The sequence below is a fragment of the Staurois parvus genome, unplaced genomic scaffold, assembly GCF_062004578.1.
Source record: "Staurois parvus isolate SC_StPar_1 unplaced genomic scaffold, SC_StPar_1.0 ptg000458l, whole genome shotgun sequence".
Taxonomy (NCBI): domain Eukaryota; kingdom Metazoa; phylum Chordata; class Amphibia; order Anura; family Ranidae; genus Staurois; species Staurois parvus.
Window position 1 is genome coordinate 299,898 of NW_028318254.1, and position 13,847 is coordinate 313,744.

General features: G+C 42.0%; 1 protein-coding gene across 1 annotated transcript in view; it reads right to left on the reverse strand.

Moving 5' to 3' along the window:
• Positions 1–5,007: 5,007 nt before the first annotated feature.
• Positions 5,008–13,847, reverse strand: part of TMEM51 (transmembrane protein 51) — a 56,134-nt gene continuing 47,294 nt past the window's right edge. Inside the window, exon 3 of the mRNA XM_089688886.1 lies at positions 5,008–12,864. Within this exon, the coding sequence (XP_089545012.1) occupies positions 12,465–12,864 (400 nt within the window). The 3' untranslated portion in view covers positions 5,008–12,464. The remainder of the gene's footprint in view (positions 12,865–13,847) is intronic.

Consider the following 13,847-nt stretch of genomic DNA (forward strand, 5'->3'; position numbering starts at 1 on the left):
AATTTCAGAGAGAAATGCACTGTAACCAGCATGTACAACATTTGCTGCCTTCCTTCCTTAAATAAGGGCAATAATTGCCACCTGTTTTTCAAAGAATGAATGACCTTACTGATAGAACTCCACACTGCTATTATTTTGAACATGCCCCTTTCAATGAGCGATTCAATTACACAGAATCAGCAGCATGCATGTCATGACTGTTGGGTCTGTTGGATTTATTTTACTCTACTACACCTGCTAGCAAATTATTTGCCATGTAGAAATATCATTTCTACCAAAAACAGTGATTGATCAGGTTAGTGATGTCTGACTGCTATTATTTTGAACACAACTGTGTGTATGTATATATATATATATATATATATATATTTATTTATTTAACAGCACTATATAAAGTACCTGAAATAAATTTAAAAAAAACAAACTGCACATGTCTACAGATTACTGAGCATGCAGCATCCCCACTAGCTGGATTTGAGGGTACGGGTCTCATCTAACACCAGATCACTATGAATGGGATCACAGTACTACTGGACTACATTGTACCAGTACATTACTACTCTTGGTGTGCACACACCTCCCACCCTCCAGACAGAAGACACTGACTAACATACACTGGTCTGCTCATTATTTCCTCATAACTGGAAGCAATCATCACACCAGATGTATCTTGTAAGAAAGAGCAGCTGGCAGAGCAGAACCCATTCAAGTGAATAGGGCTGTTCTGCAATGCACTCAGTTGGGGGCGGCACACTAGTGTGGGTTCAAGGGGGTTAAAGCAGGCAGTGAGGAGGCAATTAACACCTCTTCGCTGCCTGTCAAATGCTCTCTGAAGAGCGACCAGAATGCAGCCAACGCTTTAGAGATCAAAGCACGTGTTAACCAACCCATATAAGTTTTCTTGCCTTGGTTAACAGACCAATAAATAGACTGCCTGGAATAGGTCTAGTTACTGTGAACAGTGCTGACCCTTAAAGCCAAATGTTAAATCCAGTTACACACATTTATTATATTACACCTTACCACGTGGTAGCTGCATTTTTCATTTATTTTCACCTGGTGATCCTGCCAGTAAGTCTCCCCCCCCCCCAACTTCCTTTCACAGACCAAGATGTCCAAAGTGGCAGTTGGAGGGTTAAGAAAAACCATGTACCACTCACAGGAGTGCTTAAGATGATCAGCATGTATACATTTATGTAAAATCTTTATCCCAAAAAGAAACAAACAGTTTGCCGTTACGGACTATAAATTGGCAGTTGGAGCTTCAAATTTGTTAGTCGGGTCCATCTAAGTCTGCTAATCCAAAAGGGAATGTAGTATTTCGTTCGCATTTCCTGCAACATGTTCAAAATGCGCAGCGTTTGTGATCTGCTGTGGGGGCCAATACATTGTTAATAGCACCACTAGGCAGTGCATTTGCAGACACCATATTGCATGTTAGCATATGCAATTTGGTGTGGCACATTTTTCAAAAGTAGTGCATTCAATACTTTTTGTGCATTCCATTGCAATTTGCAACCAATTTAAATGAACAGGCTGTCAAATTGCACTGCAGGAGAATGCACAGGAATGCAGACTGTGTTCTTGTGCAATTCTGCTATGAACCAGACCTTGCACTACCCTCTCCCCAGACTGATGATACTACTGTCTCCCTTGTGCCTCCCTAAGGGCCAGTTCACGCCATAGAAATGCAGTCCAGATGCGTTTTTGCATACACATTTTTGATTTTCAGTTAATTTTTTCCTTTTTCAATTTAAATAGGGACATGTGCATTCCAGTGTGAATTTTTCTTATTCAGATGTAGTGCAACTACAATTGTATGGTGTATGGTGTAAGACAAGAGGTGTAACAGGCCAGCTCACCGAGTGAAAATAAAGGGGGGAAAATAGAAAAACTAATGCAGCCACATTTAAAGATCGGTAAGCAGATAGATATCTATTTTCTTTTTTAATGTATGCAGTTTAATATCGCATTCACTGCTTTGGCCTAATCATAGTAGTACTTTTTGCCAATATAACAGCTGTCCTTGTATACAGACTCCTCTCCTATTACAGATTTTTGTCTACCAGACCTTTTTCTATCAGAGTTTCCTCCATTTTCCTATGATGGAATAAGAAACTACTCACAGACATGTTGACTTACTTTTCATTCTCTCTATAGACCTAGTTATGGCCAAAAATATTGGGACCCCTGTATTTCTGTCAGATAGTGCACCATTTCGCTCATGAAATTGTTGCAATTACAAAATGTTTCTCATGTTTTCTTTTGTTTGTATTGGTATGACAAAAAAGTGGAGAAGAAAAAAAAAGCCAAATCTGACATTCCACACAAAATCCCCAAAATGGACTAGACAAAATATTATTGGCACCCTCAATTTAATATTTGGTAGCACACCTCTTGGAAAAAATAACTGCAATCAATCGCTTTTTGTAAATCGGCAATGAGTTTCTTACACCTCTTCACTGGAATTTTGGACCACTCTTCTTTCGCCAACTGCTCCTGGTCTCAGCAGTTGGGAAAGGGAACCCTTCCAATCTGTTTTGAGATCTCTCCACAGGTGCTCTATGGGACTGAGATCTGGACTCACTGCTGGCCAGTTCAGTACTATATCTGGGTGCTTTTTGACGTGTGCTTTGAGTCATTGTCCTACTGTAAGACCCATGACCTCTGATGGAGGCCCAACTTTCTGACGCTGGGCCCTACATTGCACCTCAGAATTCTTTGGTAGTCTTCAGATTTCATAATGCCATGGTCAAGACATCCAGTGCCTGAAACAGCAAGGCAACCCCAAAACATTAGTGAACCTCCACATTTGACTGTAGGGACTGTATTCTTTTCTTTAAAGGCCTCATTTCTTTTTCTGAAAACAGTAGAATGATGGGCTTTACTAAAAAGCTGTAATTTTGTTTCATCTGTCCACAGCACATTCTCCCAAAAGGATTTTGGCTTCCTCAGGTATTTTTCGGCAAATTCCAATCTGGCTTATGTTTTTTTTTGCCAGCAGTGGGGTCCTCCTGGGTCTCCTACCATAGCGTTCCTTTTTCATTCAGATGATGTAAAGTGCGAGCTGACACGGTTGTGCCTGAAAGTCAGCTTGAATTTGTTCAAATGCTGGATAAAGAACATCGATCAACTTCTAGACAATCGTTTGTTGCAATCTTTGATCAGGTTTTCTCTTTTGTCCACGTCCAGGAAGATTAGCTACAGTGCCATGGGCTGTAAACTTCTTGACAATGTTGCGCACAGTGGACACAGGAACATTAAGATCTCTGTATGGACCTTTCAACCTTGAGATTGTCTATGCTTTTCCACAATTTTTGTTCTCAAATCCTCAGACAATTCTTGGCTGCTCTATCTCTTCTCCATGCGGCACACAGACACACCACAGAAAGGTTGAGTCAATGTTTCACAATTTTAATTGGTTGTGAGTTCTACATTGTCAGCACCTGTTAATTGATACAGATTAGTTTGATTACAAATTACAGGAGCATCACAAACTTGGAATGTAATTATTTCTTACAATTTTGAGAAGGTGCCAATACTTTTGTCCAGTCCATGTTTGTGTTGAATGTGTCAGATTTGGCTTTTTGTTTCTCCACTTTTTCATGTCATACCAATACAAAACAAAAGAAATAAACACGAGAAAGCCAAAACATTTGCAATTGCAGCAATTTTCAGGGCGAAGTGGTATATTATCTGACAGAAATGCAGGGGTACCAATATTTTTGGCCATGACTGTATATCACCACACACACAAAAAAAAGTAAATTTTTTTTGTGTTGGTGCTGGCGCATTAGGCAACCCATTCAAGTGAACTGGCTTCCTTAATAAAATACTGTTAATGCACCACAATAGTGTGAACCCAGCTAAGTATTCTAATCGGCTGTCTATCCTCCTTTGTTAATCACTTTTTCCTCATCAATCTGATCACATACAGTGGCTTCCTGCAGTATAATTTTGTCCTTCTATTGGTTCATTGGTTGAAGTAACCCAGTTTGATCTACAATACTTTCATACCGATTGGGCAAGGTAACAGGGACTCTTTTAGCCATCAGAGCGACCTAACGAACAACCTGCTCACAGTTCTCTAAAGCTTGCCATATCCCTTACAATCTGATTGTACAATCTTCTTTAAAATTTTCCTTCTGCTAGGTCAGTGGTCTCCAAACTGCAGCGTGGGGGCCAGATGTGACCCTTTGCTTGCTTTTAATAGGCCCTCAGGGCACCATTCCATCAACAGCAATGCTGGGGCACCATTCCACTAACTGATACCATTGAAGGGGCACTTGTCCACCAACTGACACCAATGATGGGGCACCATCCCTCCTACTGACACCATCAATGGAGCACTATTCCCATTAAATACCAATAATGGGGCACTATTCTCTTTAAAACAAGAGATGGGACACAGATTTTGGGGCTTATTCTACTCCTACTGGCCCCCCAATGCCTGAAGGACAGTAAACTGACCCTGTGCTTAGAAAGTCTTTAGACCACTGTGCTATGTGTTGGGAAGGCCTGCCTGAATTCCATCTGAACCAATTGTTTAAAGTACTCAATGGTGAATCTAAAACAGGGTGTACAATCAGAATGTAATGTGTGTGGTCAGTCAAATGCAGCAATGATTTAGAGTCTTCACAGAAACTGGTGGCTCATAGCCCACAGCCAGAGGACTCCATATTGAAAGTCTTTACTGAATCCCACTGCATGTGTTCAAGGCATCAGTGGTCACCATCATGGTGATACTAAGTTCAGTACAAAATGTTGTAAAGAAAACAAAGGCTGACCATGTTCGTTGCCTGGCTGTCATGCGAATCCTTTTCCTTCAATCCTCTGGGCTGTGACCAGAACAATTATGCAGATCTGGACATCCGCCCTTCCTAATTTGCCCACCTGTTTCAGGTTAGTGACTGAAGCCAGAGAATCAGTAGGACAGCCCAGCAGATGGTTGAAGAAGGTCAGCACTATTGCTGTTAAAGGTATTCAACATCAGATGAAATCGATGCACACAATCCAATGTCATAATTTATTAACAAAACCAGAAGTGAACTAATTACATATTTTCCTGAAAACCAAACAGGGAGCAATATGAACTAAACTACATTACACAAACACTCCAACGTTACAAAAATGTATCACAGAAGTAGAATAATCAGCTGGGTTTCTAATTTAAATATGAGGACTGGAGAGATGGAATATACATTTTTAAACAAGAATATACTTTAACAAAAAAAATAATAAAAAGAGTGACTTCATACAAAGCGGAGCACAATTTCTCAGTTTGAGGTGGAGTGTGGTGAGGTTCAATCTCGCCACACTACAGCTGGTACTGACACATACTACCTATTATTCTAATGGAGAATGCACTGGTAAGAGTGTAAAAAAGCACTGCACCCTCTAGTGGATTATTTGGAGGAACACAGCGAACAGCGGACAACAGCAGCTCGGCTGAAAAGTTAGCTTTGTTCTGGACTCAGACTGGTCTTTACTAATGTCTGGGAATGCAGCCAGATCTCTCCCCCAGTCCACCTGTAAAAAAGGTGAAGATCAACCTCTTAACCAAGGTTGCTGTTGTCACAAACCTATGCAAGTTCTGCATATATTACTTAGGAGAACCTACTAGAAGATACAGGGTGCAGAGAACCTACTAGAAGGTACAGGATGCAAATATGGCCTCTTGTGATTTCTCCATAGGATATTATAGAGAATGCAGGCTGGTGACAATGACAGCTCAGCTAAAATGCCAAGTCTTGGCCTGCCATGGCTGTGCTGGGGGTATGAGAATTACCCTTGTAAGGAGGACATGCAGTGTATAAGAGAAAAGGTAAAAGTTCCTCCACCAATATCCTCCTCCTACTGCAACCAATAGGAAATCCTCTGCTACCACAACAAAACGCGAACAATGAAAGCAGTAAGACGAGGACTTGCAGCAAAGTGAAGCCAGCAACCAAATTTCATCCATGAGAATAAATCCTTTAAATGACTACATACGGAGTTACAGCACCAAGGGCTAACGCGTTTTGGCCAAGCAGCTTTACACATAGCACCCTAGACCAGGGGCGGACTGACCATTTAGAAACTCGGGCACTGCCCGAGGGCCCAGGATCAGTAGGTGGCCCCATGAGATGCCCCTGGTACCTTTTCCATAGGCTTTTTTTGAGTTTGGATAAGGACACAGGGGCCCCACGATCCCCTATTGCCCGGGGGCCCCATGAGTTGTCAGTCTGCCCCTGCCCTAGACAAAACATGTTAGGCCTCGGTGCTGTAACTCACTATATAGTCATTCAAAGATTTCTTCTCACAGATGACACTTGGTTGCAGTCTTAGGGATTACCATAGAGCAGTGTTTCTCAACTCCAGTCCTCATGGACCCCCAACAGGTCATGTTTTCAGGATTTCCCTCAGATGAAACAGCTGTGGTAATTACTAAGGCAGTGAAACTGATCAAATCACCTGTGCAAAATAATGGAAATCCTGAAAACATGACCTGTTGGGGGTCCATGAGGACTGGAATTGAGAAACACTGCCATAGAGTATGGAGACACTTCAGCCAGAGCATGGGTTTTTCCACCTCCAGACAGTCTGCATGGTAAAGCAGTTATTTTTTTCACTTTAGTGAGACAAGGACACTTTGCCTAGAGATTTCCTTTAAAAATACATAACATTGGAAAGTATTTATAATACAGCGATCTCTTAAATTAGAACCATAGGCAAAACTTTTTTTTCCCCCCATTTTGGATAGAGCAAGGGAGGATTATAACCCGTCAGATTTTTTTTTTTTCACCATCCATGTCCCTTATTGAGGAACATGCATGGGTAAAATTAGAATCTCTGATCTGCACAGTGGTTTTGGACAAGTGACAATTATTGAAGCCCCTGGATCAGCACAACAGCCTAGCAACTGGTATTATTCAAAAGTCCTACAACCACCACCTACATAATTTGCCAGTACAAGTTAGCATTACCAGATGCTTGTTTATTTGTCTCTTCTAAATTGCTGCTGTTGTCTGAAACGGTTATTATAAGTAATAATAGAACATAAGTGATGTACAAAACATATTGTGACAATACCTGCACATTGTAAATAGGTGTTACAGAGGTTGTTTCAGGGCATTGTACAACCACAACCGCACTGGCACCCTCTAGCGGTGACTTAGGCAAACAGCAAAGTGAACCATTCGAAGTAACTTTTTTTCTTTTTTTTTAACCCAGCATTTCCTCTGAAATGTGATGCTTCCACTGGATACATTTTATACAAGTGTCCTTCTGTATGAATACTGGGTACATAAGATATGAAGGATTTTTCAAATGATTGCAAAAGGATTTTTTTGTTTTTTTACTTAAAAAAAAAAAAAAAAAAAAAAAAACATGTCATGCTTACCTGCTCTGTACAATGACTTTGCACAGAGCAACCCTGATCTCTTTTGCCCCCCCCACCCGCTGGTGCTCCTGGTTCTTCCAGTCCTCTGAGTGCCCCCATAGCAAATGGCTTGTCGCAAGTGGTATTTGGGCGGGCTTGACCCTGGCTGGGCTGTGTATGTCCACTGACACAGCCCAGCTCGCCCCCTCCCTACAGGCTGTGATTGGCAGTAGATGTTCTCAGCATCTTCTAATTGTATAAACATCCCAACAGTATGCCTCAAGATTGTATCATCCACATAGCCCCCGATTCACCAATCAGATTCAAGTCTGCAACAGGATAGAATGAGCACTTAAATCTGATTGGCTGCTACAGGGCTATATCAAGCATTGTCATCTAAAATTAAGGGTTGGTGCCAGCGGCCATTCAGTGTGAAAAAAAGAAAAAAAAAAACCCACAAAAATGTATCAGTTTACCACAATTCAACCAAAATATTTTTTTGGTGAAGGTTTAGAACCTTTTGTCAGCTTTTTATTGCCATCTGAGAACTTTTGCTACCTGTCCTTATGACCCCCCTGCAGGAAGTGAAGTAACCTCTGTGAATGGGGTATAGTGATGAAAAAAGAAAAAAAAAAAGTTTTACTTTTGCTATCCCCCGTCACCTACAGGATGTAACCCTTGATATCCAGGGAAGGGGGATATTTCATGTGCGTGTTGTGACTTGGGGCCCATTCACATGTATGTGCGCATTGCAATGCAAGATAGTGAAGCGGTGGATAGGTCCTTACAGATTCCCTTTAAATTAATTCAACTGCATCCCATAGAGGTGAACCAGCCACACAGAAAAGAATGGGATTTCTACGTGAACAATGAAATTGTTTTACGGCAGGAAAACAGAAGTGGGACTAGTTGCTTTATGATGTCATTAAACCGCAAACAAGTCTACGAAAACAGGTCTGAATTACTTTCAGTGACTATAGAAACCAACACATGCATGCTGGACAATGAAATACATTGACTTCTTGTTTGCCTACAGTAAATCATTAGATAGAGATGTAAATCGCTGTACTGAAACCCGAGCACAGTCCACACTAGTTGTGTTAAATGCACCCAAATAGATCACACAGTGTATTTAGCACAAGGGGTTTGCATCAACTATGGTTTGCATTTCCATTCAGGTCTATATGAATGTAAAACCTACTTGAAGCAGATTAAATTCAGGTGAGTAGGAGTAAATTCTACTGCACCAGTCAATGAATTCTGAATGATCTCAGAAGAGTCTCAAGCTGGTCCCATCAATACAATCCTTTAAAGTCAAAGTTTAGTAAAAAAAATAATAAATAAAATCAGCACAAGAGACATGTCTTACGGTCCGTGTGATGTGTCCCTTGTGCTGAGGTCTCTTGCTTTGGAGGAGATCTTTCATCCTCCAATGTCCCGATAGACCCACCACTGCAGTCTTTCAGTGTGGTGGGGGATATTAGAGCCAAGGGAAAGCACAAGGGACCCAGGACACTAATAGTAAGTCATGTTCGGTGTGCAGATGGGTTTTTTCACTAAACATAGATTGTAAAAGAGACCGTCAGCTTACCCACTCAGGCAAGGTGACAGTGTCTGCGTAAAGAGGGCCCCAACTGAACCCTACAGATGCATACCTTGCCTGTGCTGCCTTGACACTCCTTTCATCGTTGAAGCAAGCGATAATACCCGATGCTTTCAGGAATGGGGGACAATGCAACCTCCTTTGATGTGACGGTGCTCGGGCCTAACAATCGATTGTTAGACCAAACACTAAGGGGTGTCACCACTCCGTGTCAGACCACCAGCTGCAACACAGGAAGAAGTGTCAAGGCAAGTATCAAGAGGTTCAGAGGGCTTTCTACAAAGACACCTTAAAGTGGAACCTAAAAAAGGGAAGTGCCGCTTTTCCTTCTCATTTTACCCCCTCCCCCTGCCATATTTGAAATTTGACTTTTTTTGGGGGAGTGGGTACCTAGATTTCGCTACCCCCTCCCCCTGGCCACAACCTTCTGGGACAAGTCACAGGTTTCAGAAGGCTGAAAGACTATTCACAGAGCACAGCAGTGGGGAGCCAGCTGCGAAGCTCCACAGTTAACATGCTGGAGTTGGGGACCCGAAGACCAGAGAAGAAGTGGCCCGGGTGAGGACGGTGCTGGATCCCTGTACAGGTGAGTGTGTTTATTAAAAGTCAGCAGCCATAGTTTTTGTAGCGGCTGACTTAGTTTTTGGAAACCTGGCTAAACCTCCTCTTTAAATTTCCCTGAATAGGTAAGGTGACAGGTTCTCTTTAAATAGAAGGTTGTGTTCTGCATTCACACTAGAGATGAATCCTATCTACAATGATCCACACCAATCACTCATAGCTCATTACCAGTATGCACGCATCATTTGTCTGTCGGGTTCAATAAATATGTAAAATGTATGAAATTGATTGTATAAGCCTTTTAAGTTCACTCACATCAGCAAATAGTGGGTGATACAGACATTGGGACATAACAGAACATGTACAGATCACATTACGATCAGAACCTTTGTCAGGTTTTTATTACAGTCTATGTCCCCATAGAGATTTACCCTCACTACCTGTCCTGCTGGCATGACAGGAAGGAAAAATACTCAATGAGAGCACAGACAGCAAAGGAAACACAACCCCCTACTACTCTCAACAGTACGTCACACTCAGCGTGGAATGCTTTTCACGGAGTTCATTGGAGGACACAGCTCTGCTTTAGAAAATCACCGACTGCGTATAACACCTGCAGTTGGTGATTTAAAGTGCCCTTGATGAACAAAAAAAAATAATTAAATAATAGTTTTTAGTATTGTGTGTGTCACCCTTGGAGAGATTCTCCTCACTTCCTGTCTTGCTAACAAAACAGGAAGTGAACAAAAAGGCAGGAATATTAAAACAAAAAAACACACACCACATAACACACACCTCTGTTCTACCCAAATAATAAAAATGCATTTTTATAGTTCACATTCTGCTCTAAAACCTCTTTAGCGTATAACAAATAAAAGGTAGGTCAAAAATATAGCATGCATTTGTGCTGAGAATTTCAGGGCTGGTAAAAATCTGAAAACCACACGGATTGATAGCTGTGGCTGTTAAGCCCATACACTGCAATGACAGGCTGTTGGTGGCCTCAATTACTTCGTGCCTGTTCTTTCAGCCTGTGGTTACCGCGGCTGGACACAAATTCCCATGTGAATAGTGCCTAAAATCAAGTTCTATTTTTTAATGCTGTCATGATGGGGCTTATTCACATAGGTGAAAAAAACCATACACTGCATAAAATGAGCATCTCTCTGCACCCAGGAATGGCATGTATTTGTGTTCACATACAGCTTCACGTACAAACCAATGACAGGCTGAACGCTGGTAACCGTCTATCTGAGCCTTAATTTGTATACAGGGATGGGTGAGAGGCTCTGGATGCACACTGTCTGCATCCTGGGACACATGGAAACACTTGCATGTGCGGTTACCAGTGTACAGCCGCAGCCTGTTATTGATTTGTCCAGACGGCTGCATGCAAACACGTCACGACCCTGGCGCAAAGATGTGCTCCTTTTTCATGGTGTACAGCTATCTGCTCCCACGTGACTGAGCCAGGGACACTTACACACCATATCCTTCGAGCTTCACAGATCAACACAGAACAATTGTTTTCTGCGGGCCCTATTAACACCATTAGACTGCTTTGAGGTATGCTGTGTATGTATATATATATATATATATATATATATATATATATATATATATATATATATAAAAAATAATTATGAAAGAGGATGCCTTACAATTGCATTTTTATGCAGCACAAAGCATGGCATCGCATGGCATTGCAATGGGCTGTGGTGTGTAGACTTTTCACTTTACACTTCCGATAAAGTTAAAGGGCATAATTCACCTTTATCAAAAACTGTATGCAGGTAAGGGGTGGCTGTAGATGGAAAAAAAAAAACCTGTGCAGTTTTGAATAAAAATGGAATATTGCCCTTGCTTTAGGTGTAGGCCATTTACATACCTCATGAAGCCTGACTGGAAAACTCCTAGGATGTTGCCAAGAGTCTCCCAGCTGTTACTATTCTCTTCCACCATCACAGGAGTGAGCTCTTTCTCCATCGATGTGGTAGCTCTGAGCTCAACCTTTGCAAGCTCGCTCTTGTGATGGTGAAGGTGAACATTAATAGCTAGGCATCTCTTAGCGACATCCTGGGAGTTTTCCAGTCAGGCTTCACAAGGTACATAAATGGCCTGCACCTATAGCAAGGCTATTATTCAACTTTGGCCAAAGCTGCACATTTTGGTTTTATCTACAGACACCCCTTACCTGCATAGGCATTTTTTGCTAAAAAGGTGAAAAAAAAAGAAAAAAAGAAAAAAGGGAAATAAATCGTGTGACTCACGTTAACTACACGACATACACCAGCATGCATGTATTATAGTGTGCAGGTTGGTGTGACTGAGCTGTCTCATGAACATTTTGGTCTTGAAATGATACCCAAAATGGCTGCCCTTTGGTGTGAGACAACTGAGGAGCCATTTTGTTTTCTGAGATAAGATTCATATGAACACAGAACTGGGAGTTGCCAGTAATATCAATCACCAAGAAATGGCCGACAGGCTGCACACCAAGACATCATAACCTAGTTATAAAATGGCTCCATTCAGGTCAAGTAATTAGGCCGTCAGCCATCTTTTTTTTTTTTTTTTTTTGTGGACTGGAAATTAACTTATCAGCCCTTTATGAAGCAATCACTCCTGTGTGAGGGAATGGTTCCTCTATGAGGAAATTACTCCAGCAATACCAAGAAAAAAAAAAAATATCCTCACGATAGAGTATTTGCCCCTGGAAATTTCCAATATTCCCAAATCACATTTCTGATATAAAAGCAGAGAGCAATTTACTAAACCTACAGCGGCATGGTTAGCAAGCAGCCCTGTCAGTCACAACCTAGAATACATTTAGGCAATGCCTAATTTAAAAAAAAAAAAAAAAGTATCACAAAATATACCAGTATAAAAATAGTCTCAAAAGATGAACTACAAACGATTTCCTTTTCACAACAACAAAGTCTAGACCGGCTGCTGAGCCCCAATCTGTTTATCTTCATATTGTGGAGGCGGCGTTATGGGTTCGATCTTCTGAGTTTCACTCGTGTTGTTACGACCGGACAGGTTCAGTCTGAATTCCTTCAGGTGAAGTTTGTCAGATTTGATCCTCCGAACATTCAAAGGTTTTTTCTCTTTCCCTGATCGGGAATTTGTCCTTTGCGGTTGCTCTGGTTTCGCAGAGGCGGCGTTGGGCCTAGTTGGTGTGGACTCGTCCAGTTCAGTCAGGGACTCGTAGGATGGAAGGGAAATACTAATTCTTTGGTTTCTGTCAGCATCGGCAGTTTGTCGAGGTTCATATTCCATTCTCATCACTTCCTCATAGCTGGGGGCGGAATACCTCGGGGGATCGGGTTCTTCTTGGCTGCACGGAACAATACAAAGCATTAGTGAGGCAATTCAGTTCTTGGGTTCTATACGTATATATGTCATGTAAAGGGCAACAAGCACCAAACATTACAATCTGAAGTAGACTGGGCCAATAACTTTGTAGGATGAGGGCTTCTTTGATTTAATGGATTGTTTACAAAAGGCCATCAGTGCTGTCTTGGATTTAAAAAACAACAAACACACACACACACACACACACACACACACACACACACACACACCATACAGCTCCTCAGCAGCTTAAAATAACAAAAATCAGTACTGCTATACTTTCCCCTGTATGATCCCTACAGAGACACACAATCCAGCCCCACTTCTCTTACAGGATGAATGACACCCACAATCATTCAACCCACTTCCTGTGAGCTCAGGATGTCAAGGCTCCGCCCCTCAACTTGGGCTCATAGGAGAATTCTGCAGAAGTAGCACCATATTACGTGACGTTGCCAGGGGCGGACTGACCATTTGGAAACTCGGGCACTGCCCAAGGGCCCGGGGTCAGTAGGGGGCCCCCATGAGATGCCCCTGGTACCTTTTTCATAGGCTTTTTTGCAAGGACAAGGACACAGGGGCCCCATGATCCCCTATTGCCCGGGGGCCTCATGAGTTGTCAGTCCGCCCCTGGACGTCGCTCTCTGCGCTTACAACCCGCCCAAAGGAAGAAGAAGAGGTTGAAGAGGACTTGTGATGTCACGGAAATGGAAACAGGCAGAGATGATGATAGAGTTAGAGATAATAGAGAGACGTAGAATGCTCCTCTAATTAGGTTGCTAGGCTAAAATTTAGTTTTTGGCATCACTGTAGTCATCGGAGCAGTGATCTATTATTTCTGTCTGGTGAGGACTGCCTAGGTTGGGTGGTTGATTTCTCCTACCTGCTTTTGGGAGAAACTTTCAGAATTTAGGCCTGGAGAGTCAGACACCCAGTTATGAATAATTATCATGCCCCAGATAATCC